A 25,430-nucleotide genomic window follows, 5' to 3' on the forward strand; every position below is an offset into this window, starting at 1 on the left:
GGGGTCCCACCTTCCCATCTAAAACGCAAATATTTAATAAAATAAAAATTCTGTCATTCTGTATGGGTGTGAAACAGATTAAGATAACAAAACAGATACGCGGTGTGAGATAAAATGCTGAGGAGAATATTTGGACACAAGAAAGAGTAACTGAAAGGAGAATGAAGAAAATTACATAACAGAAGTATCGCAATTTGTACCCTTCGCGAGTAGGCCTGTTATTAAGATGATGAAATCAAAAACAAAGAGATGGGAGGGGCACGGTGGACGCATAGAACAAAATGCATAAAAAGTTTTCAGGTGGAAAACCTTTCTTTAGGGGAGAAATCGCTTGTTATTAGGTTATATTAGGGTGGATCTTAAAATAAGAGCGACTATTAGTTTCTTAATGATTCTGCTCCATTAAGCTGGGTATTATTGGTGTGTGGGGAAATTATGTAACGCAGAGCTTCACATTTCAACAATCAAACCCTGATACTGTTGGAGTGATTAAATCAAAAATACAGTGACCTGCACAATTTCGAACTCTCATTTACATTTTGTTTATGCAATTTGTGCAAAAAATCACATTAAATATGACAATTACCATCTGTTAGAGATAACATGAAACTGGATTCGATTACCAGACCTCTCAGGAGAGTAATACAATCAACCATGACTCCTCCGAGAGGCCGTGGTTCTGATACTGGCAATGTTTACTTTTTTATCTGCAAACATATGTAGTAATTTTAACCGATACGGGAAAGCACAGATACAATGTTAACAAAGCCTAAAATAGAGGGCTGGTGAGAGGGGTAATAGCCCTTATGGGCAGGTAGCTTACGTGTATCTACACTGTTTGTGTTCTCGTTCAGGACAGGCAGAATAATATAGAATTCGTTTCATTTATTTGATCAGGGACACACAAACCCGTGTGTTTCTGCACAAAACCCGCAACTATTTTCACTGGCAGGATCGCTTGGTCGCTGGGACCGTGGGTTCGAATCCCACTCAAGCCATGAATGTTTTTCTGTGTTGTGTTGTCCTGTGTACAGGTAGAGGCCTTGCGACGGGCCGATCCCTCGTCCAAGGAGTCATACCGAATGTCTATAGATAAAGCCAAACGAAAAAGTTGGGACTCGCAGTGCTCAGGCACTTGAAGAATGGGTCGTTCCCAGTATCCCAATATATCGGCTCTTGAGCTTACACAGCCACATACTGAGTACCATGGGTTAAGCAGCCGGAGCGTGACGCTGATCACTCACATCCATCTAACGCATGTAACGTGGCTGTACCTACCTGTTGTTCTGGTTGTCTGTGTCTGTGGCGGATGCTGAGTCCAAGTTAGTGACTGGACCCGTGGTGACGTCAACCCCCATGGAGCCGATGTCAAGGGCCGCGTACCCTCTCCTGCCCGGGGTGCCTCCTCCAGTTGGCCCTTGCTGCTGCTGAGGGCCCTGTGAAGTCTGTTTGCCAGTGGCGCGTGTTGCTGCTAAGTTGCACACAGCATCCAACTCGTGGTACAGATCCTCATACAGCTCGTCTGTGTTGGAGTTGAGGGCATCATCCAGTCGCGCTGGATCCAGATGATAATTCGGATTTTCGTAGCTTAATAGGCCGTTCTCTGTGAACAAAACCACATTGCGTAGGTACACGTACGTCAATTTCGTGACACTTAGAACATGTAGTCTGGTAGAAGTTGACCAACATTTCAGAGGTCCTTGCTGCCTCCATCATCAGGTTGATAAGTGACCTCAACCCACAAGACAGCCATCTTCGTACTCGCCATAGTGAAAACCTAAAATCCTGCTCAACACCGTATTCAGACCAACACGAGTCTGAGGAAAGCACATGAATAACTTTCCGAAAACGGAACAGATCTAATGGGCAATTAGATACTTGACAGGAAATAGAAGACGTAAATATAGACGATATAAATTACATTAAAAGGTATAATATAACCGTAAAACATAAGAATCTACAGCCAAAATAATAACAAGAACTGGCACTAGGCTCGAAGGTGGTGTTCTGGGTTGTGACGCCGAATAATTCCACGCGGCGTCACAACCCATCACTTCAAAATCTCATATGGCATTGAACACCTTCACAAGAGCGAAAAATGTGCAGAACAAGAAGTAATGAAAGCAAGAAAAATTGGGGATGAAGACCGGAAAGACAGGATGAAACGTGTTTGAAGTTCTCACTGCAGTGAAGATATTGACCGCGGTCTTGTGGGTTATAACTCCGTGTAGATTTGTAGGATTCAGTGGAACGTACCGCCTCATACGGTCACAACCCAGAACACCAAAATCGACAGGAAGAACTGGAGTCTGGAAAATCAGGAATGATGTCGTCTATAAAAGAATCAGAAGGGTGTGCGTAACATCACAGATTTGTTTCTCCCTTTAGATACTAACGCGAAAGTAACATACATTTTAGCGGAACTATGTTAAGTTTTGAAAACTGCAAAGTCATTTTCGAAACATAAATGCCTACATTTACACTACTTTAGCTGTTAGGTCTCATTTACTGTTTATCACTCCTACACAAAACAATTGTTTTATTTTCAAGACTGTCTTCTGGCTAGTAGCGCTATGTAGTATGGTAGAAGTTTACCTACGTTTCACGTGTCCTTGCTGCCTTGATCATCAGGGTTATCAGCTGTCGCCCTGATAACGGAGACAGCAACGCTGGTAAACATCTGCCAGACTACACAGCGCAACAACCCAGAAGACGGAAATCTTCATACTCATCGCCCTGATGATGGAGGCAGTATGACCTCTGAAACGTTGGTAAACATCGACCAGACTACACAGCGCAACAACCCAGAAGACAGCAATCTTCATACTCACCGCCCTGATGATGGAGGCAGTATGACCTCTGAAACGTTGGTTAACATCTACCAGATTACACAGCGCAACAACCCAGAAGACAGCAATCTTCATACTCACCGCCCTGATGATGGAGGCAGTATGACCTCTGAAACGTTGGTAAACATCGACCAGACTACACAGCGCAACAACCCAGAAGACAGAAATCTTCATACGAAGAAATACTTTACCACGCAATTACCCTGACATTGGTTGTCATACCAGCCTTCTTAATTCATCGTTAAAAATCAGTTACAGTTCCTTGTAATTCTATAATATTAAATGCATATAAATTAAACGAAGTTGCGAGTCATCTGTCGGTCAACAAGGGAACTACATACCCCTTGTATCACGATGGCAAATACCGAAGAATGAAACAACCGCACAAGTGGTATATTACGTCACTCCCAAATCGTAAACTCGGATGCCATGTTGCTATTAATGGTAGCAGGAAAGTAAGTACGAAGATGGCGACAATTTCATTGCTGTTCTGCACATGCAAGGTTTCATGAAAATCCGTCAATTTATTCTAAGGCTGCAGCACAGACAGACACGCATACTGGCACGGCGACCATAATGATTCCATGCCTTGAACTTCCTTAGAAATGAAAGTAAGCTAAAGTTAGTATTCGAGGTCGAATTGTGGCTATCGCATAACCAGCACGACAGTAGCATGAAAAGGTATGTGGGTTTTAACCGGAAATTATTAATAATATGAGTCAAAAATAGGATAATACAATTCTTACATGAGTGCCACTGCTTCTGGGCTATAAATGTGAAAAAGACTGCCGATACAATAAGAAGGATTCGTCTGGTCTTGTATTGTATTGATCCGGTGATCGCCCCACTTACACGCAAATACAGAAATGCCCGATCACTACATCTTCACAGAAGGGATTTCACCCAACGATAAGAAAGAGAGTAGAATCTAACGAGAAAGTTATTGCATTTGCCAAGAGACTGTACCCATACACCCCTGTTAACTATTTCATCGGTCCCTGATGCAGGTTTGTCAATTATTTCGTTACAAATTTTGATCATTACCCACTTTTATCAGTTCAGACATTCCTTAACCAAATTTGTCTGTTTCGTATTTGAAACTGTGCCAAGTAATTTTTGACTGTGGTTTGGATACCTTCTAATGCTGGCTTCTCTTAACGAACACTGAGCGGGCTAAATTCTTGTCTACTTTAGTTACTCGAACTAAATATAAATTCCAACGAAAAAGACACAATACGTTTTATAGAGATCTATGCATCAAATAAACCAGTCACTAAAACACTTATTCAATAAAATGCATAGGAAACACAAAAACAAACCATTTCACTGTAAATTATCTCTTTAATTATTTAATTATCTGAATGTAAGACTGCTTTTTTTAATTATTAGTGTTCTGTCTGACGACAGGTCCATATGAACGGGATCCTTCCATCCTTTTCTCGGACTGGGACCTGTTCATATACGTTCTTAGCAGATGATCCAGAAGTGGTTTGCCATTGCCTTCTTCTGTGTGTGAATGGAGTAATTGTTGGGATGCCACGGAGAAACCGGGGAGCCCCAGGAGGAAAACTCCGTGATACCTAGACCACGGTCTTGCCCAACACAAGTTATAAATCTGAGCACCACCGGGAATTGAACCCGGGACCCCAGGATTACAAGGCTAGTGTTCTGACCACTAGACCACCGTGGCGGTTGTAAGACTGCTACCTACATTTAAAGGTCACTAATAATCGGGAAAATATGATATATATTTTTACTTCATCAGCGAATTTAATTCAACTGTTTTGTATAAAGATATACAAAAATTAGGTTAAAACAATGTTAACACACAGTTGCGAGATGTGAATATGCGTTGACAAGAGAAGAACAAGTTGCATGAATCAGGCTTTTAAAACACTTCGCTGGATACACATGAAAATGAGAAAAAATTAATACTGAACTGTGTCAGAAAGTTTGGTCTAGGTTAACACTTAACCAAATAGGACAACATTTCTGACACTGTTAATATTTGTAACGAAGTAACGTTATTCGGAGAATACTCGTTGCCATTAAATTTTAAACAATTTATCTTTCAGTCTGCTATCTGAAAACATAACATAGGCCAATAAAACTACAATTTTATTTGTTGTTTTGTATGGGTGTGAAACTTGATCTCTCACATTCAGGGAAGAACCTATAGTGAGGGTGTCTGAAGACAGGATGCTGAGAAGAATACTCAGCCTTTTCGGAATGAAATGACAAGAGACTGGGAAAAAGTGTAAAATGAGGAGCTGCACATTTTGTACTTTTCGCCTAATACTGTCATAATGATCAAAACAAGGAAGATTAGATGGGCGAACCATGTATGGGGCAAGGGGACACTAAACGTGCGTACAAAATTTGTGTTGGAAAGCCCGAAGAGAAGAGACCACTCAGAAAACCTACATGTAGGCGGCGGGATAATATTAAAATGCATTTAAGGAAAGCGTGAGAGAATGTGGGCTGGATTCATGTTATTTAGGAAAGGGATCGGTGGCGGGTTCTTGCGAATACGGCAATAAAATATCAGGTTCCATTAAAAGCAGAAAATTTTTGAACTAATCTATCGACTGTTAGACTTTGCTGAATGCAACCGATTTATATATCGTTGCAACAGATTTTCATTCGGAATAAAATAAACATTTAGGCCAATAATAAAAACAACGCAGCAAAGAAAGCGTTTGTAAAATGTATTTTAGAGCACACATCTGCAGTCTTCATTATTTGCTGCAGTAAAAAGCGCCCTTCAAGCAATAACATCTCCAAAGTTCGCACATTTGCCCTTCTCATGTCTGCAACATCTGCGTCGAACAAGACATCGGATACAACACAGATCCCCGGTCTGTTGAAACTTGTATTCTCGATTCTGGCGACCAGCACATTTTTTACAACCTACCAACTGTAATACCAGCCACTGTAGGCATACAGTATAAAGCTAGATCGATCTCCTCACCCCTCTGCCCCCTCAACCCGCAATTATTTACGAGCCGAACTCAACCCCACAGACGCTATTGCAGCAGACATTTTGGCGCCTGCCAGCCGCTATATCATCCATTTAACCGGCCGGCGCCCATCAAACAAATTGTCGTTATTTCAGGTGTTACGACAACGCCTGCCTCGGTGCTGAATACGCCGATCTGTACAGCAAAGAGACTTTCTTTTCGCCGTGTGAGGGCTCAAAATACCGACGCCAGTATATTAGTAAAGATGAGATTTTGTAAAAAGAAATTCTCAACAAAAGGGATGACCTTTACAAAAACGCAAATGTGGTTCTAAGACGGACAGGAACATAATATACTTATGACACATCCAAAGTTTAGTGTTACTTTACGCGTGAATATAATTCTCTGTGCGTCCGATTTCTAATTATGTTGTATTTATTAATGTTATCATCAATTTCTTCCTTGAGGGCACGTTATCAATAAGGGAAATGATCTAGATAGGTTGTCTTGATAGCTGATTTAGCTTGGTTATTTGTTTTTTGTATCTCTTTAGCGTTTAACATTTATATTAGTGTTTCCCTATGTGGATTATTTGTTTTTATTTATATTTCTTCATTTATTTTTCTTTGTGTATAATACTATTTCTATTTTTGGGTTTGCCTGTATTTGGCTGTTATATTTACTACTGTGCAGGTATATGGTTAGTTAAACTGTTTGTGTAATATTTTTCATTTTTATTGCATGTATTATCAGTGTTTGCCTGTTATTGGCTTCTTGCTGTTGGCAAACACTTCAATAAATGAATTGAATTGAATCTTCATTATCATTACCCGGTGTATCTGCCAGTAACGTAAGTGGATAATGGACGGACGACCCGCGTTCCATCTCCGGCAGGAGGAGGGATTTTCCTTGTCCTTCGCGTTCAGACCGGCTGTGGATCCCAAACAGCTACCTATCAAATGGGATCTTATCCCCGGGGTAAAGGGAACAGAACGCGAAGCTGAAAAACTCACCTCCATCTAATGCCGAGTTTAATGTATCCAGCTTTACCTCCACAGCTGTGACGAGCCTTTGGGTTCGATTAGAGTATGTAACTTTTTTCGAATTGGCTATTCAACAAGAAGACACAGAAATGTCCGTATTAATACAACGAACACTATAGTCGTAAGAAGGTTTAGATCTACTCAGCACGTCTGACACTGGGACCACACTAAGTATTTGAGACTGTTACACATCCCACTTTCATAACGTAAAGCCATGATGCACGGATAATAGCATGCGTATTTTATTGAAATCACGAATAACACGGTGAGCATAACACAGTATATATGACTATGCGTACGAGAAGAAGTTTACATCGGTGGTAGCGTGATCCTGTAATACCACGCACGCCTTCTTAAAGTCACGACAGTCATAAGTATAGTACAGAGGTAAATGGTCTGTGATTACAAAAGTCCTGCAGCATTTCAGACGTAAATGCGTATTCTGCGTTCCCCCCCCCCCCCCATGCTCCCTCTATTTCTGCCCTAGACGGATTACGTTCAAACCTGTTCCAACCTCATCACAAACTTCTCCCCATACGTGGTATCTCCATATCCCTCTGGATTTTAACAAAGTGCATCAGTACGGATCGTAAACTTCCGGATTGAAACGCCGTGTATTCTTAAAGGAAGTTGCCAATGTGTCGGAGGAATGTCTGGTCTCCGCCATTTGCCAGGCAATAAAGCTACTCCTCCTCCAAAGTGTCAGTATCCAGCCACAGGACCACACATCACAATCCAGAAGATAAAAATCAACGATTTCCCTGAAAACCTCAGATCTCGTAACGGAGTCTGTCATTGCCGCTTTTGATCTGCTGAGATGACCATTATTTTCTCCATCTTTTCAGTTTATTGGTTACTTATGTGCTTCTGTACGCATTCCTTGTTAACTTCGATTAACTGGCACGCCTCGCACTGTCAGTGCGAATATCTTCTACGTATTTGAAAAATTCTGAAATTCAGAACTTCCATCACGATCTCCGAGTATAAACAGCTGTTTGCCCATACCAACAACACCTGAATCCAAACGAGATGAGCCTTAATGACAAAGCTTTGGTGACAATCTTACATAATCACCAGGGTAGAAATAGGGTAATGAGATCGTAACATGACCGATTTCCATCAGTCTTCCATCATCTGAATACGCTGCGACGCCGTCCATGAGACGAGTGTTAGATATTTCCAGCCCGTGTCCCGAGCACGTGACGGCTTCGCAACCCGCTATGTCGCAGTGCCGGTTGGGTGGCCTACTTTCCAGGCGGTCCATGAAGCTGCATGACGGGAAGTACAGCATAATCGCACGCCACTTCGAAATAGCGATTACGTCATCTGCGTGGAGGGGAGGCGTGTATTTATCGCTCAGACTCTCAATGCTAAACTGAATGCGCACGCCCAGCGTTATAATCGTTCCGCTTATCTGGTTTCATTACGGTTCGCCACTTTTCCCAACAAAGAACCTTCAAAGGACAAATGAAATGTCGTGTAGGATTAACAAAGAAAACCTACTTTCACATCCATGCCATGAATCATTCCCTCTTTTTTAATTAATTTATTCTACTTTTCGGTATGAGTTGCTTGTCCTTTATTTCTCACTTCATAATGTTCGTCTTCCTTTATTTCCGACACACACGTACGACTACTTAAATTTGAATAAACAAAGAAGCAGTGAGTGCAAACCTCATATTGCTATGGAGCACATCACGTATATAAATAGAGATGTGCTGAAACAAACTGATTCAGTTTCATAGCTAACTCATCTAATATTGAAAATCGTTTTAAAGTGGTACGTCCAGTTCATCCCTGGGTTTAAAGGGTGCTCGAAATGTTTAAATAAAGCTCAAAATACCGTCGAAATTTGCCCTAAATTTATAGCACAGCAACTTCTGCAACATCACCTACGAGATGTTTAAAATAAATCTAATTCTGGGCTTAGATCAGGATGGAAGCGATAAGTAAAGTATTTATAAACATAATCAGAAGACACAAACATAAGTAATTAATGATTACACTCTTACGCACAGAAATAACAAACTGCCTAGCAATACAGTGGGACTAGATTCGAATCTTGAACGGAAATACGCATTCACACAAATGCATTCAAAATACCTTAAAACATGCTATGATGTCTCCCGTCGGAATCTTTCTTGATACAAAATCAATAATCATGTTCTAGACGCAACTGAATTCGGAGGTTTACCAGGACAAACTTAACCCGACTGTACATCCCCTCCATCTGCAAAATTGTTTATTAAACGTGTTTTAAATGCAAAGTCTTCTGTTTAAAAAAGAATTTTAAAAATTTATAGCTTGATTTATTTTCAACGCACACACTGCAATTAATGCATTTTATCACAGTGACACAGCGTAGGATTCGCATAATCTGAAGTCCGTTATTGCAGCATGGAAAATGCCTTTGAATTCCTTTGTGTTTCTGTGGGAACGCAACGCAGTTTTACAAAACAGGGCAGTTTAAAGATAACGTAACAAAAATATTCACCCTACATACATACGAACGGACGCTCTTATCTGGAGACGATACCAATAGACAGGCCAGAACATAAGTTACCTCGGCGTCCTCTTACGTTCTGAATAGCATTATTATTGATACAAAAAGTTATCTCTTTGTTTACGCACGGGACAATGAGGGCGTTTGGCGGGGACGAGGGAAGGCATCACAAAAGGTTAACCTCGGCAGTAGAAGGAGGTACCACGTCAGGCATAGCGCGTACTTAAGCTGGAGGAAGATGGAGGCAGCGCGTTATTTAAAAACGCAGTTCCTACTTCAAAGAGAACATAACCGAGTCTTCATCACAAAGATAAACCATTAATGTCGTTTCAGGAAATATCGCTATATACACATTCTGCTGGAAAAATGTACACATGCTGAATGTTAAAGTACGTGGTATAATACGTTAACACCGCGCTTCAAACAGTTAATAAATACACTTGAGGCGTTAAAGGTAAATGTAATTTTATCGTGAACACTGAATGACGAATAGTTTTATGAACGAGAGTGTAGCATGTCGACTTTATGTGGAAGACTTGAGTGGATTTTTAGATTAACGAAGAACGCGAGCATGGTTATATTCAATACATTTTAATCTCGATTTGAACTTCTATTTCCATGTTACGTTTAAAAATCGATGTAGCCCTATGGGCAAACCATAATTATGAATATAGAAAGAAAACTAAGCCTTATGCCATAATCTGTGATGTCTCATAATTATTTTCTTCTTTACACAAGACCGTATTTTTGTATCTAGACATTGTATGCCTCTGATGTACTTTTTAACTTAAGGACCGATGAGGCTACTTCGATGCGACGCGGAGTGGGAACCACCCCGACAACAATGCCAAATTTCAAAGATTGCACATGTGATTGTTAAGATAATATACACACAGCCTTGGAAAATGTATCACAATCTGTTTGGGGATGACAAATCAAAATTACATTCACGGAGATATTTGATTCAAAGAATTCATTCTTTGTATATCATTTTTCAACCTCCCGTAAGAAATCTAACAATTAAAATATTGAACATAAAATATAATTTTGCCTGTTGTTTTCCATGGATTCTCACTCTAAGCTAAGAATATATTCTGACGAGAATATTTGGAACTAACAGAGAGGAAGAAGGGCCTAACATAAGAATGGAGAAACGTGCATGAGGACTCGTACATAATAAGTACTCTTCACTAAATATCAGAATAATCAATGCGCATAAAATTTTACTCGGAAAACAATATAAAACACTTAAAGATACCTAGACCTGAATGAGAAGATAATATTAAAATGTATCTGAAGAAGCACGTTGACGATGTAGGCTGAATTCACCTAGTTCAATGCAGAGTCTGGTGGCGTGATCTTGTGAACACGGTAGTGATCCTGAGGGGGGGAGGGATTTCTTAAATACCTAAGCGACAATCAGCATATGAATGTGATATGACGATACTCAGTAAATAAAGTTTTTTCTCTCCTGAATCGGATATACGAAACGTAATCTTATAACACTATACAGCGTAACATACGAAACTCCACATCTCAGCTTCATTCTACAAATCACTTCAGTCCAGGGAACGCTAATTTCCACAAAGCCCTGGTTTATTGGCACCCAAGGAGACACAGGGGGAAGAACGGTGAGGCCAGGAAGTGGGTCGAGTGGGTGGGAAGTACGGAAGTCTTAGTACTGCGGGGGATGATCCAGTATGTAAGCTCCCCCCGTCTTGAATCACTACCCTCAGAACAGCCGCAGCATGACGATTCGATTAGCAAGCTAGCAAGAGAGTGCAACCAGCGAAACACAACTTAACACAGCAGCAGGGTAATAAGCAACCCGCTTATTTAATTTAAACACAGGTAAAAATGTATTTGCCACCAGCCTCCATCAACTCGGTGGTTAAGAGCAGCGAACTAATTAATCAGTTATTTTTTTTAGTAACATCGATTCTGGAAGTAATGTCAACACGACCTCGGTCAGTCTCATGATACGTTCTTACACTTGGGGAGTTCTGCTCTGGCAATCAGTGAATTTTCCTGCTCCTAGACCACTCAATCTATTGCGCTTTTCAGAGCTCAATGACTCATGCCAAAGAGAAGGGGGAGGGCATGTTCCCACACCGTTATGGCAACTGTGATCATCATGACGACAAAGGACCTGGTGGATACGGACGGAAAGCTCGAGCGAGCTTCGCTGAACACATCACAGGTCGAAGTACCGCACCCCACACATTCCGTAACAACCACATGCAATATTCAGACAGGAATCATTCACGCATCTTCAAATATGAAGTAAACATGGAGGCAGCATGTTCCTCCGAAACGTTGGTATCTGCTGCTTGTCTGAGCGGAGAAATCCCTCCATCTTGAAAGCTGTCCCAAAAGCACTGGCGCTTTCTAAAAATGTTCCCAATGTTTGAGCAATCTGCATTATATTTGATACTGTGGGAGTGTTACCTTCGACCCGGCCAATAGACGAAATTCTACACAAACTTTTTTGGGTTAACGCAAGCCCTGAGACGTTATGCATCCCTGTCACGCATCGCTACGCAAACATTGTGATCCTGCCCTGTGCCGGACGGGTTGCCTATGCCAGTAGGATATCTGGTTCGCATTACGAAGAAGTTACGTGAGAAGAAAAGTGGATCTAATCAGTCATGCCCTTCTTTTTGCCCCATTTACAAACCATTTACATTATAGTGGCTATCGGCATGTTTGCTTCGTGTGGCTTACTAGCGACACTCTCAACTGAAATGCTATGCGACTTCGAACATATTATACATACATTCACCAGGAACAACTGAGAAAAGCAAAGCAAAACATCAGTCACTACCGACGGTGTGTCGTCCAAGATTCAAACTGGGTACATTACTAAAACAAATCAGAAACATTATCCCTACTCCGAGCTACTCCACGCTACATTTCGAACCCCGGATATAAAATGCTCATCTCCCATCACGTGAGTGGTTTCCGAATTGTGGGAGATGTTCACCATTGCAAAGGCCAGATAATCTGAAACGGGTTCGGGGCCACATGAAATGATGTGCAACCATCTGATTCATTAACGTGTTCACAAAAACACGCCACTAAACCATGCAGTCCTTTCCAAACCCCTAAAATTCATTTTAATATTATCCTGAAATCGATGCCTAGGTATCTGTTCAAACAGTTAATCCAATTCACAGTCTTACAACTCAATTTCATGAGATCAATTTGAATATTATCTTCCTCGTTTTCGTTTCCCCTAAAGGTTTATCAAAAGTTTCTACAAGAATTCTACTCAGATTTCATGTTTTACTCGTTCCAGCTACATGTTAAATCCAACGTAATATCCCTCATTTAACTATCTCAATAAGGTTTAAGGAAGGTCGTGTATTATCGAATTAATTAGAATATACAGGGTTCAGGTAAGATTCAAAGGTAGAGGTACAAGGCCAATAGATTAAAGCGATAACAATTTTGTCTCGTTTGTGTTTAGTAATTTGATTGTTCGTTTATATGGAGATTGATACAATCATCAAACTATAAAACAAGCGACTATAACTATTTTATAGATACTTTCCAACACTATGGCTTTAGAACTGCATTATACAAGGGTCGTAACTTAATATGATCCCCTCATATAACTTTAATTTTACATACCCCGTGTCAGTCCCTAGAACTCAAAACCACGACTGCAAAGTACAACAATTTTAAATTCGATGATGAAAATATTGGTGTACTTCGTTCTCAGCACTTACCGAAAGAACGTTAAGTAAATATATGGAAAGCAGAAGTTGGCTGTCGTCTGGGTTGTAGCGCCCTACAGACTGACAGAAAGTTACCATCCATCATCAGGGCGACGATCCATCGTCCTGATGATGAAGGACCTTTGAAACTTTGGAAAACCTCAAATCCTACTTATAAGATGCTAATTTCCTGCGGGAAGCTCCCATAAGCTCGGTCCGCTCGTTATCCGTGTTTGTTACAGCAAAAGAACAGTCCGCCAGAGCATTTTCTCTCTGTGGCTTTTCTAGAGATCTGACGATGATCGCGATGGAAATCTTTTTTCGTTTCCCTTTGACTTTTGTGACAGTGTAAAGCAATATGGACCACGGAGATTCCTCCCGGTTGACTTTCATAAGGGAGTGCCACAATGCGCCCAAAGGAAATCTAAATCCTTGACTTGTGTGAGGGTCTGACTCACGTTCCTGACGGAGATCGCACTGTTCACTGCACCGTAAAACACGACGACGAATCAAAAGAATGGACTGTACACAAAACCGGTTGTCGTCTGAACGACGTATCACACGGGACTGTATTTTCCATGAACCTAACGCGACAAATAACGCGCGCTGTTAAAACATTCGGAATGAGTAATTAACCAAGTCACACCAAAATAAACCCATAACCATTTCGTCTAAGACAATTTCCTGCTGAAGCGCATGATTCAATTTACGAGCGCTTAACGTGATTTGATAAATAAAATTTTGTCCAATTACAAGTGACCCAAGTTCTGTCATAAGCGCTGACAATTGTAAAGATACTGTGTGTGTATTTAGCTCTTCATGCAATAACGATAAAAAGCCACAAAATATACAAAAACGTGTTAAATTTGTTGTGATAATAGGCCTATGTCATAAACATGCGTATAGATCTTGTATGACGCGCATATGAAGTTTCGCTAATGACTTGTGTCAACCTACCGGCTGATAGACTAGCTTTATAGCTATTTAATCATACCGTAACTATACGAATTTTTAGTACCTAAACTATTCTGTGATAATAAATGCATGGTAAATACACGTCATGACATTGTGAAAGGCTGAGACTATCAGGACAGGCTATAAAAGATTGTGGAAGGCGTTTCATGTCATAAGATCAAGAACTTTTCATAACCTGAAGCATAAACGTAATCCAAGGCCGTGAAAGATGTCACCTTGATTATTGGAGTATCTTCAGGACATCAACGTCTATATTTCCACATTTAAACTGCACTTTAGAGACCCAACCCTTCATTAAGAAGTAACTGGAAACTTGGTCAAAGTTATGTAGTTTTTTGACTCGTGTAACGCAGCAATGTGAAAGAAGTACATTTCATTACTGCATCCTATCGACGACAAACAACAAAGAGGCTGTATTACAAAACGAGAAAAATAAAAGTTGAGACTTGGAACGCTGTTGCAGGAACAAGAGCTGCAACCGCTCTAAGGCTGGAGAAGTCTCACACAAATACAAACGTAACGAGTTCACGTGCATGGAATTTGCGATATTGCAGAAAAATGGTTATTTCTCCTACAATACAGCATCCATTTATAATCTGATAAATGTGAAGCAAAACTACAGTATTTTATTTAACCAGTCACTAAGTGAGCATGTCTGAATTAAATGTGGCCTGAATCGGTTTCAATGCATACTAAGTTCAAAACGTCTACAGTTAATCACTACAATAGCCATTAGCATCATCAACTCCATACCCAGATTTTAACAAAATATTGTGTAGCATATCAACAATAAAACTTGGCGATAATGCCGTGATTTGGCTATTAACCCATCAGCCAATTACAAATGGTACTCACGTCAAAACCCTAAATAAACTTGCACAAATATCTTATTAAACACACGCCTAAGCGAAAAATAATAAAATAATTATATATATTTTAACGAAAGAAACGATTTCATCATGTACATAGTCATGAGATGATAAAGTTGCGTCATTTTGTGATAAATATATATTTGTTTAAATTTGTCAGTGTAATCACAAAGGTTCCTATTAAATATTAAAATATTAAAATATTCGAACATTTCGATAGAGATCATCATTTAATATATTTTAAATATTTAAGTGTTAATTATAGTAATATTTTAATATTTAATAGGAACTTTTGTGATTAGACTGACAAATTTAAACAAATGTACATGGTCATATTAAATTACAACGAACACTCCGAAATTAACAAAAAAAAATTGAATAGGCCCATCCACTTTCCTTGTACGAGGATAGTGAAAACTGCCTTATAAACTTTTTTAAGGATGAGATGGAAGGATCATGTAGCACGTATGATACAACATTTTAGTCGGAAAACCTAAGGGCGAGAGAGACTACTCGGTAGCCCTAGGTCTAGAAGAGATGATAATATTAAAACGGATCTTGAAACGAACACGATGTGAAAAGTGGACCGGATTCTTCTGCAAAATTCTGAGACGGAGTCTGGGTAAACATAGCAAAGAACAAAATAGTTCAACAGACAGCGGGGAATTTTTTGAGTAGCTGAGTGACTATTAGTTTTTCAAGAAGGCCTGTGTTCAACGAGGTTAGTGGTATCCTAATAAAACACAGAAATTCCAGCCAACACGACGTGAAACCAAAGTCGGTTGACTGATCATCCTTGGAGAATTGGATTCGTTTGAACTACAGGGGATTAGGCATACACGTGTTCGTTTTACCTACTCAAGTTCTGGAAAAGTACAATAACGAAAGAGTTCATTTATTTCACACGCACGCGCGTGGAAAGTCAGATACAAACAGACGCAATCCAAAATACCGAATGGGTTAATTTATCAACGTCAACTATATAAGCTCTCAGATTTCTCCATGAAACGAGAGACGACCTACAAATGACTAATCGATAGAAATTAACTGACTGACTGCTAAAATCACACACGTGTATCGCAAATGATTAGTAAACCATATAAATAAACATTACAATAGGCACTAACAAAGCATAAGGTTCCTCAAGATAACGATCACATACTCAAAAGGATGTTTATAATCATCTTTCATTTGGAGCAATTTCTTTTCGTAAAACTCAGTCCACGAAGAACAGATCTCTTGAGTAACCGAGAACCGTAGGATTTAAGGCTTTCACGACGGAGTCTGAAGATTGCGATTACCCTGATGATGGAGGCAGCAAGGACCTCTGAAAAGTCGGTAAACATCTACCAGACTACAAGGTGCAACAACCCAGAAGACAGCAATCTTAAGACATATCCCGTCTTTATAAGCCCCGAAGGTCCCACCAAGCAAATACCAGAATAATTCCTTAAATTAGACCACGACATCTTCCATATCATTTCCAAGTCATCCCATAATTCGTCTGCTGAAAGCGTCATTCAATAAATCACAGATTAATTTAGTCCACACCTTCATATCCAGATTTCTTCAAAACAATGTCCTCCTTCGCCCCTCCCAATTCTTTCGAGTTTTATCTTTCGTCCAAGCTCTGAAACAAAACATTTTTACGGAACCATCTGAATAGGATGTTTCCTCTCCTACCTGATAACAGATGCATTTCCCGAAACGTCAGATTTGAAACTTATGACTAAAGACAATGCCTCAAAAGTATTAAACATGTTTCTGACAAATTTAGTTGCTTGCTATGTCTGTCAATGAATCAATAGTTTATACAGAAGACTGCGCGTAACACCGGGTCTTTGCGGTCTATAGGTCAAATATAACATTTTCTAGCAGCGCCGCTCTCTTACAATACAATACAATACCTATTTGTGGTAAATATAATCCTAGCCCCTTTATGTTACTGATATTCTGTCATTCACATCTATTGTTATTCAGATATTTTTCTTTGTCTTAATTCTACAGCATTAGTACAATGCATATTCTCTTGTAGGCTACTTGTGCATTAGCAATAAGCCTTATTCTTTTCTATAATGTCACACATTTTACCCAGGACTCTATTCAGACAACAGTACAATAATATTTAGTAATATGTAAACTTACTGAGAAGCTTAAAATAACAACATGGTACCTGTAATCATTAATATTTAAAAGTCAGATGCTGTTATATCCTTCAGAGCACATTTCGCGATGTCATCAATAAGATAATACAACATTTTAATAACACATTTTTCACTGCACATTCTTCATAACAGCGGAAATTAAAGTATAGCCATTTTAAAGGACCGTTAACATCTGACCTGGAGATAAAGGCATTTTTTTCCGACACGTTCGTAATCACCTATAAGACTACATGGTGACCACCAAATGTGTTTATAGTTTTATTACGACTCTCAGGAAAACGGGAATTATTTCCTTCAACAGCATAAACCGAATGATCTTTGTAATTAAAACAAGTTGTTTTATGTTAGGTAGGAACTAAAATCTTAAATATTATTTAGTCGAACTTTGTGTTTCACAGCGTTAAATGCGTTGTTTTTAAATTTCACCAAAATATAGTCTGCTTCCTGGGATATTCCACTCGAATCAGAACAAATAACATCGTTACATGAAGCAAATACAAAACTTGAAAATTATTACTACTAATAAATTACTTACTTTCTAAGCTATGAAGCACCATTTTAGCTCCTTTCAATGTCACTTCTACAGCCTGCGCATTGTTCATATAGACACACAAAGAGCTGAAACACTACACGGAGTATGTTTTACATCATCAGTCATCCCAAGCACAACGGTTCACATTGGGAGACTCGTTCAAAATTCCGACTTCAGTTTCATACACAACTGCTGTCTCACTCGCTCTCCTGTGAGTTCGATCTAGCGGACATTGGACTAGGCGAACAGAGTTCTGACGAAATAAAGCCTTCAATAATATGCGCCGAGTCGACGCAAACGCGACGCGTAACGTCGTCACGTGGTCCAAAGTAGCAGACCAATCACAAACAACCATGACGTCATTGTGGAGTTTCCTTAACAGGGTGTTCGTTTGAAGTGTGAAAGGAAATCAAGTTGGAATAAGATGGTACAGATGAAGTACATTCAAGAGCATACAAAAACAGATGACAGGAGATTTAATTAAACACTTCAACAACCTGCTGTGAAGTATAGGAGAACTTGAATAACTAAGAAAACTTGTATCTGGCGAGAATTTCTAACCTCATAATATATAAACAGTTGCGGAATAGTGAAGTACACACTTTACAAATGCGTTCCTTGCTTTTCTGATAACTCAGCTCTCTTCATATTAATTACTCGCGGAATCAGCTACTGAAAGCATCGTTAAAAAAATCGACAAGAAAGGTTCATCGCAGCTAAAATATAAGAGATCAAAGCAGAAACACAAACTGCATTTAACGAAAATAAACAAATACAGGTTGTTTTAAATAATAACAAACCCGGTGATAAATAGCGAATAAGGAATTAAGAACATTCGTTACGACAGCAAATATACAGGAATAAATATGAGTTATGTAAAACAACGAACTACTTACATCTTAGACGACCGTCTCCTTAAATCCTGCGCCGTGTAGTCTGGCAGAAACTGACCCAGACTACACGGCGCAACATCCCAGAAGACATCTTCATACTCGTCGCCTCGAGAACCTAGTCATATTTTAAACCATCACAACTTTAGAAATTAAACTTTTGTCTAACTTTAACAAACAAATGCCAATAATAAGATAATTAATGCTGCGCAAAAGGAGAGTTCTTCAATAAAAGTCCACAGATTCAATTCCCTACTCGGATATCGGCTGTTCTGAAATATTTCATGGATTTCCTGAAAACAGCTGAGATAACTGAAAACAGTTCAGACTGGCTTCCTTCCACATCTATCCCAAAATTTCGAACGCATTTCTCACTTCTCCCACATGATCTCGCCATGTCCTCCATGATTTAATCATCCTAACAATATTACCATACAAGTACAGTACGTGTTATATCCTATAGGAATGAATAAAGATTTTTGAAAATACTGTTCTGAAAAGAACATTTGGACATTTGGGACTGCGGAAATAACAGGAATATTGAGAAAATTTCACAATAAGGATCAAATTTTCTACCACGGATGTTGGCAGACAAGACAAAGATGAATGAACTGTGGCAAGCATTATTTAATGACGGTCAGAGACTTAAGCAGGGCATACTCAATTACGAAATTTAGCCTATGTGTAGGCACTTATATGGGACATCAGTCCATTAAATATAAAATGTTTGATTTTGATCAACACAGCTTAATCATGCACCTAATTCTCTACGTATAGGCCACGCTTCAAAACCAGAAAGCAGTGTTTCGCCTCCAGCAAGCGTACGTGTATAATATCATTTAACTCTTAGTAATGTAATTATGAAGGCAATATACAGCGAGCAAGACAAGACGGTTGAACTTAATGTAATTAAAAAGCTGTTACAGTTTCACTTCAATGAAGTGTAAAATCTATTACACACGCCAAATGCATAGCATAAAACAGGTGTTGTCACCGATTCAGTATACACGCACGCATACAAAAAGCTTTCACTCAAGCTATATAGGCTAAATGAAGAAGGGCACTATTTGTAAATATTATTAAATGCGGGGGAGGGGTGTCGTATTGATGCAAAAGGGTCCAAACGTGAAGCGCGATATGAGATTTTATAAAATTAGAAAATTTAAATCTGCACTCAAATCTGCAGTAGGCATAAGATATTTTAAGAATAAGTTACAATGAGAAGCAGCATTAGTAATATTAGGTCTGATTCAATGGAACAACATATATACATATCTGTTATTTACAATTTCACATAAATAGAAAAAAAGACACAATTTGAAAATTAATTAAAGTTTTAAAAATTTGGAAACTATAAAACCAAATTTACTCAAACGATAACCTCGATTCCAACCCATAACTTCAATATGGCTGTGGAATCTGGATACCGAAACAACGGGATATAAGACTAAAGACAACAGCAAATAGAATCAGAACTGAACACAGTTTATTACACCAGAAAATAAATTAAGGTATTTTATAATAAACTGATATAGACCCAATCGAAAAGAAGTCGGCATAGTATTCACAAAACTGGTTAGGAAATGTTAGAAGGATAAAACACATTAGGCGCCGATCAACCTGTCAGCAGACTAAGAACTAAATAACCATTAAACAGACTACCATATGATTACATGCTGAGGTCAAATCAAGTCCTTTTACTGGCCTAACTTCGTCACTTAAAAGACCGAGTTATTCCAGCTCACATTCTAGGAATGTGTAAGGTTGAATATACTCTAAGAAAAGGTGCAGCAGGCGGGATATTCCTGTTGGGATCGCATGCGATCCTTGGGACTGCGAACAAACATATTTTCGAATAGGAAAACCAACTGTCGTAACTTCTAATGAAGCTGAAAACTGAACACAGTTCATGGGAACGAACTTCACGAATCATTTGACTGCAATTTCCTATGCGAACGAGGGAATATACTAATTTCCTACTGTTCAACATCAGGAAATGAAGTCCTAATATACAGTACAACCAACCAACCCGCAAGATGTAGCTCGTTCTGCATACGTTTGTTACTTCGACTATCATTCGAGAGGAAATCGTGCACAAATTCCTTGCAGGATGAAAACAGAATGCAAACAGACAAATTTCATTCAAAATTATACACATGAATGAATCCTGACGTCAACCGATGCTTACAAACAAGCCACTGACGTTTTATATTCACCTGATATGTTTGAGACTAAGCAACAATATTAAGGCAAAAACACAAACTAACGGTGCCTGAGAACACGTTGATGAGATGAACATTTGAACTTATTACAGGGAAGATGTGACAAAAGCTTGAGAAAATCAAGGAGGATTTATGGGCGGGACATGTAGCACGCATAGCGAAAATTATAAATGCATTAAAACTTAAGTTAGAGAACTCAAGAAACAGATTTCGCCTTGGAAACCTAAGCGTAGATGGGTGTATAACATTCAATTGAGTCATAAAGAAATATATCAGTTGGTGCGGTTTGGTATTGACTACTTTCAACTTCGGGTTCCACAGCTGAAAGACAGTTGCCTAACTAATCAGGTAACTAGTTAATCTGTCGCTCGCTGTACTTATGCGGTTGGTCAGTCAAATAGTCTGAAAATTAAGGAAGTCATTCAGTCGGTGACCGTTAATTAATTACGTCGGACAGGAATGTGAAAATATTTCCATCAGAACGGCAATAAAAACACATGGCATGAGCCTTGCAGGAAAAGATCGACTGAAAACATATTTATTTATTTTATTAATCCCAACTAGGATTAACTCCATGCAACAGAGCGCTTCTTGAGAAGCTGACAGTCGCTCAGCCAGTTAAGAAATTCGTCGCATTTTATGGCATCCAATGGTTCACTACTGAGGCCACAAGGTTCCTATACGGAACCACATAAATAGGTCTACAGTTCACAGCTTTACATCCCATTTCTTTAGATTTTAATATTATCCTCTCATTTATGCCTATTCCTCCGAAAGCAGGAACTAGTGGAACTTCTAGTGACCTCGTAAGACCACGGACTGGGAGAACAATACGCTTCTGTAACGAGTCACAAAATTATCGCAACTGGTACAAAACTGGTCGCTCACTCTGAATTCCAGAAAGCCTTATTACTGTGGAGGGATTTTCACGGAGTCGGTTGGCAGCAGCTGCGACTGCGTCTGGGCTGAAGGCCATACGCTTCCTATGGTATACAGTGGTCTCAAGTATTGATCCCAGTGGTGGATGGTGCCACCCTCTAGGCTCGATCCCGGGACACACACGATGACGTCATGGAGAAACCCCATTAGTCGACGTCTTAGCAGGCAACATGACGCCAGATGGAAATGCAATATGCAGAGATGCAGTAAAAGTGTAATGATAACCCGAGAGGAAGGATATTAGCCAACTTTAAAAGTTGTCTGGCATGACACGGCGTCATATTTCTCGCGCGTGACAACCAACTTTATAAAAGAAAATTTCTCTGGTATGTTTTATTTTGAAATCGATGGGAGTTTCTACAAAATAAAGAAGCAAGGTTTTGACTCTTCATTTTGAATACGGAGTAAGTGTAGTCAATAAAATACCAATACACAGTATTACAAAGTCTTTGCATAGCTACCAATTAGTTCACTGCTCACATTCATAATGTATCCGGCTCGAATTCCAGTCTTACTAATTTATATGGATTATTACTGTTCCCATAAAACCACCACGAAAATCCAAAAACGCAAATGATCATGTTGATAAAAAGCTCTGATGTCTCGTTCACATCTGATCAACTGATAAGAAACCAACTACATTGGTTAATTAAAGAAACAACTAAATAAATAAGGAAGCATATACTGATAAACTAATCATACAACCTGCCAACTTGACAATCAATTTATTAACCAATTATGAAAATGAGCATCCAAAGATCCACTTCGAACGGTGCGACGCAAAATCAACGATTAAAGAATACTGGGGGCATAAACTGTACTACTAATGGGGCAGACAAAATACTAAAGAAGCCTCCCTGAAAAGCTTCCATAACAGGGGACACAGGCGGCAAATATGTAAAAAAAAATGAAATTCATTATTTTACTAAACAATAACTACCGAAGTCATCACAGCATATGTTGTCTCCTCCTTATATACACACACACGTGTGTGTGTGTGTATGTACAGCCATAAAAATTATATATTAATTAATGAGAATTAATGTGGCGACGTGGAATAGATTCATCTGGCTCAGAACAGGAACTTGTAACGGGATCTTATAAAGACAGTAATGAAACCTCTGGTTCCACAAGTGGGGAATATATCGACTACTTAAATGAGTTAGCATCTTAAAAAGGGTTGTACTCCATGGCGTTACGCAAAAAAGCCCTGACACCATGAACGAAAGTTCCATTCACATAACACGCCACAAATACGCAGGTTTCATAATAAAAAAGCCCGCAAAAGTTTCACCGAAGTTCTTCAGAGTAAAAATGGCTGGGTGTTCTTGAGTAAAATATGGCGTCCGTAGCAAACAGAGGTTGAAAAATTTGTGGAAACAAGGACCGTTCCTCCCCCCTTCCCCCTCTCTCTCTCTCTCCCGTCTCACATGGAAACGAAGTCGGCACTGCGTCCATGAGGTATAATATCTAGGTATCTAGGACAAGGTCAATCAACTTACCGAGGAAGATGTCATCGTCGTCCACAGTGGTAGGGTTAGCTGTAAGAGCGGCCATCCCTTGGCAGAGGGTGAGCAGGGTGAAGTAGGGACTGCGTGTACCAAATGCGGGGTTGCTCAGTAAACTCACAGTGCTCAGGGGCGAAGCTCCTATTCGATTCAGGAATTCGCCACACAACATCCCTCGAAGGCAGGTTAAGGTGGTGGGGGTGTATAGGTACTCGCAACTACCACACTACTCGGGCTTACCTGAAACAACCACAACAGCGAGCATATTTAGCAACAGGCGCACATCCTCCGTGGGCACCACCCTCATACACACAGTGAATTTTCTTGACAGCGCAACCGTGAAGCGAATTCGTATGTTACGGTTCGATCAGACTTGGCGGAAAGAGCGTCTGACGTTTCCGCCAAAGTGCGTGCGTACAGAAACTCGATGAATATGATTTTGTTGAGGCACAAACCGTTGCCCTGGTCACTTCTGACTCTCTCCACTGTTTTAAATGCACAGCTTCCCTGTGTCAAAGAACCACGCTTTTAAGAATCGTAAGGGAACTGAGATAAAGCTCCACGTATTCGAAAGATTAAGGCAAGTTTTTAGCTTCACATTCCAACCGCTTTACCGTCCGAGAAAGAGACGCCGGTACCACAACGTAGGAGGGGATACGGCGATAATATTTGGGAACGTTTAAAAATCTAGATATTATTAATTTTCGATTTTCTTAACGACGCCATGAATAGCTCACATTACACATCATAAAATTTTACAATTAATAAATAAAGAAATTCAAAGATGTGGAATAAATAAACTACTCGTAGCCTGATTTAAGGCAGACCTCCTATCCCAGGAACCGATGAAAAACCTTGGTCAAGATAGTCGGTATCCGGGCCGAGATTTTAACTAGAGACCTGCAGAATACAAAGGAGTGTTAATCGGTCGGTAGTGACGTTCATTAGGAAAGCGCTTGTTTCTGTCTTCAGGCAGGAAAAAACCCAATACGAAGGGTCCGACTAAATGGTATTACCTCAACCAATGCGCACCAAATAGCAATGGCACGAACGTATCCCGTATGGGCGCGGGGAAAAGTGTGTTACGTAACGAATGAAACTTATCTCAGAATATAAAACAGCCGCGACCATGACATTAAATACCGTCCAAAAAATTATAATCTATAAATCTCTTGTAAACCTTATAGTTGATATTACAGTACACCGTTTGAAAATGACATAATATTGCTGAGTTATTTTTCCATATATGGGGTCTCGGGTTCAATTCCCGGCGGTGCCCGAATTTATAACTTGTGTTGGGCAAGGCCGTGGTCTAGGCAACACGGAGTTTTCCTCCGGGGGCTTTCCCGGTTTCTCCGTGGCATCCCAACAATTACTCCATTCACACACAGAAGAAGGCAATGGCAAACCACTTCTGGATCATCTGCCAAGAACGTATATGAACAGGTACCAGTCCGAGAAAAGGATGGAAGGATCCTGTTCATATGGACCTGTCGTCAGACAGAACACTAAATAAAATATAAAATAAATATGAAGACTAAAACTGGGACTCGTTAATTGTCACTGTGCATATCAGTTGTATATAACATAAAATACAGCTTTTCCTCGCCCAGTCATATACAAGTTCACTGAGTAGATATATTTGTGTACCAGGAGCGGTCCGCGGACCAACAGCTGGGAAACAATGCCTTATCTTACTACAGTACTACAAGACACTACACAAAACGCACCTATTGTGATGTCCACACCGACGATTCCCATGCTGACTACGATGACCAGACGTACGTCAATGATAACAGAAGAGAAGTGGTAAGGGCACAGGGATTTCTTCCCCTCCCTCTAAACGCACACAAACCAACACTGAATCCACACCGACTAAAGGTGAATCATGAGTTCCTCATATGAATTAGTTACTTTATAAGGATTTACATTCGACGTACATATATTGTAAAACACTGACAATGAAATCTTTATATCCAACGATATTATCTCTTGTACCTACATAAAGGTCAGTAAGCCACAATAATTCTTACAAGAAATGACCCAATGTCCCTACGAGCTGGACGACCTGTTCCCAGGGAAAGTCTCCTAAGCGTGAAGCTGTCCATTCAGTTTCGACTAGTGCCGTTATTAAGAACGGACAGGACTTCACCACCATTCCCCCACACGCCTTCATGTACTGCCACTTAAGCAGTACTTGTATGATCTTATGGAAAACATGTCGTATTTGTTTTGGTGTTCATAATCCCTCGCGAT

General features: G+C 39.7%; 1 protein-coding gene across 5 annotated transcripts in view; it reads right to left on the bottom strand.

Moving 5' to 3' along the window:
* Positions 1–25,430, bottom strand: part of LOC110829534 (protein Fe65 homolog) — a 106,590-nt gene that overhangs the window by 37,412 nt on the left and 43,748 nt on the right. For 3 of the 5 annotated variants that reach the window (XM_087353994.1, XM_087353990.1, XM_087353991.1), the window contains 2 exons: positions 23,169–23,414; positions 1,279–1,603 (listed from right to left, as the gene is read on the bottom strand). In XM_087353994.1, the coding sequence (XP_087210120.1) occupies positions 1,279–1,603; positions 23,169–23,346 (503 nt within the window). In that variant the 5' untranslated portion in view covers positions 23,347–23,414. Of the gene's footprint in view, positions 1–1,278; positions 1,604–17,618; positions 17,862–23,168; positions 23,415–24,904; positions 25,053–25,430 lie in introns of those variants that run through there. The other 2 variants (XM_087353993.1, XM_087353992.1) reach the window with 2 other exon arrangements.

The sequence above is a fragment of the Zootermopsis nevadensis genome, unplaced genomic scaffold (genome assembly GCF_977971745.1).
Source record: "Zootermopsis nevadensis isolate Lab colony 2312 unplaced genomic scaffold, Znev_1.0 Znev_ptg000022l, whole genome shotgun sequence".
Taxonomy (NCBI): Eukaryota; Metazoa; Arthropoda; class Insecta; order Blattodea; family Termopsidae; genus Zootermopsis; species Zootermopsis nevadensis.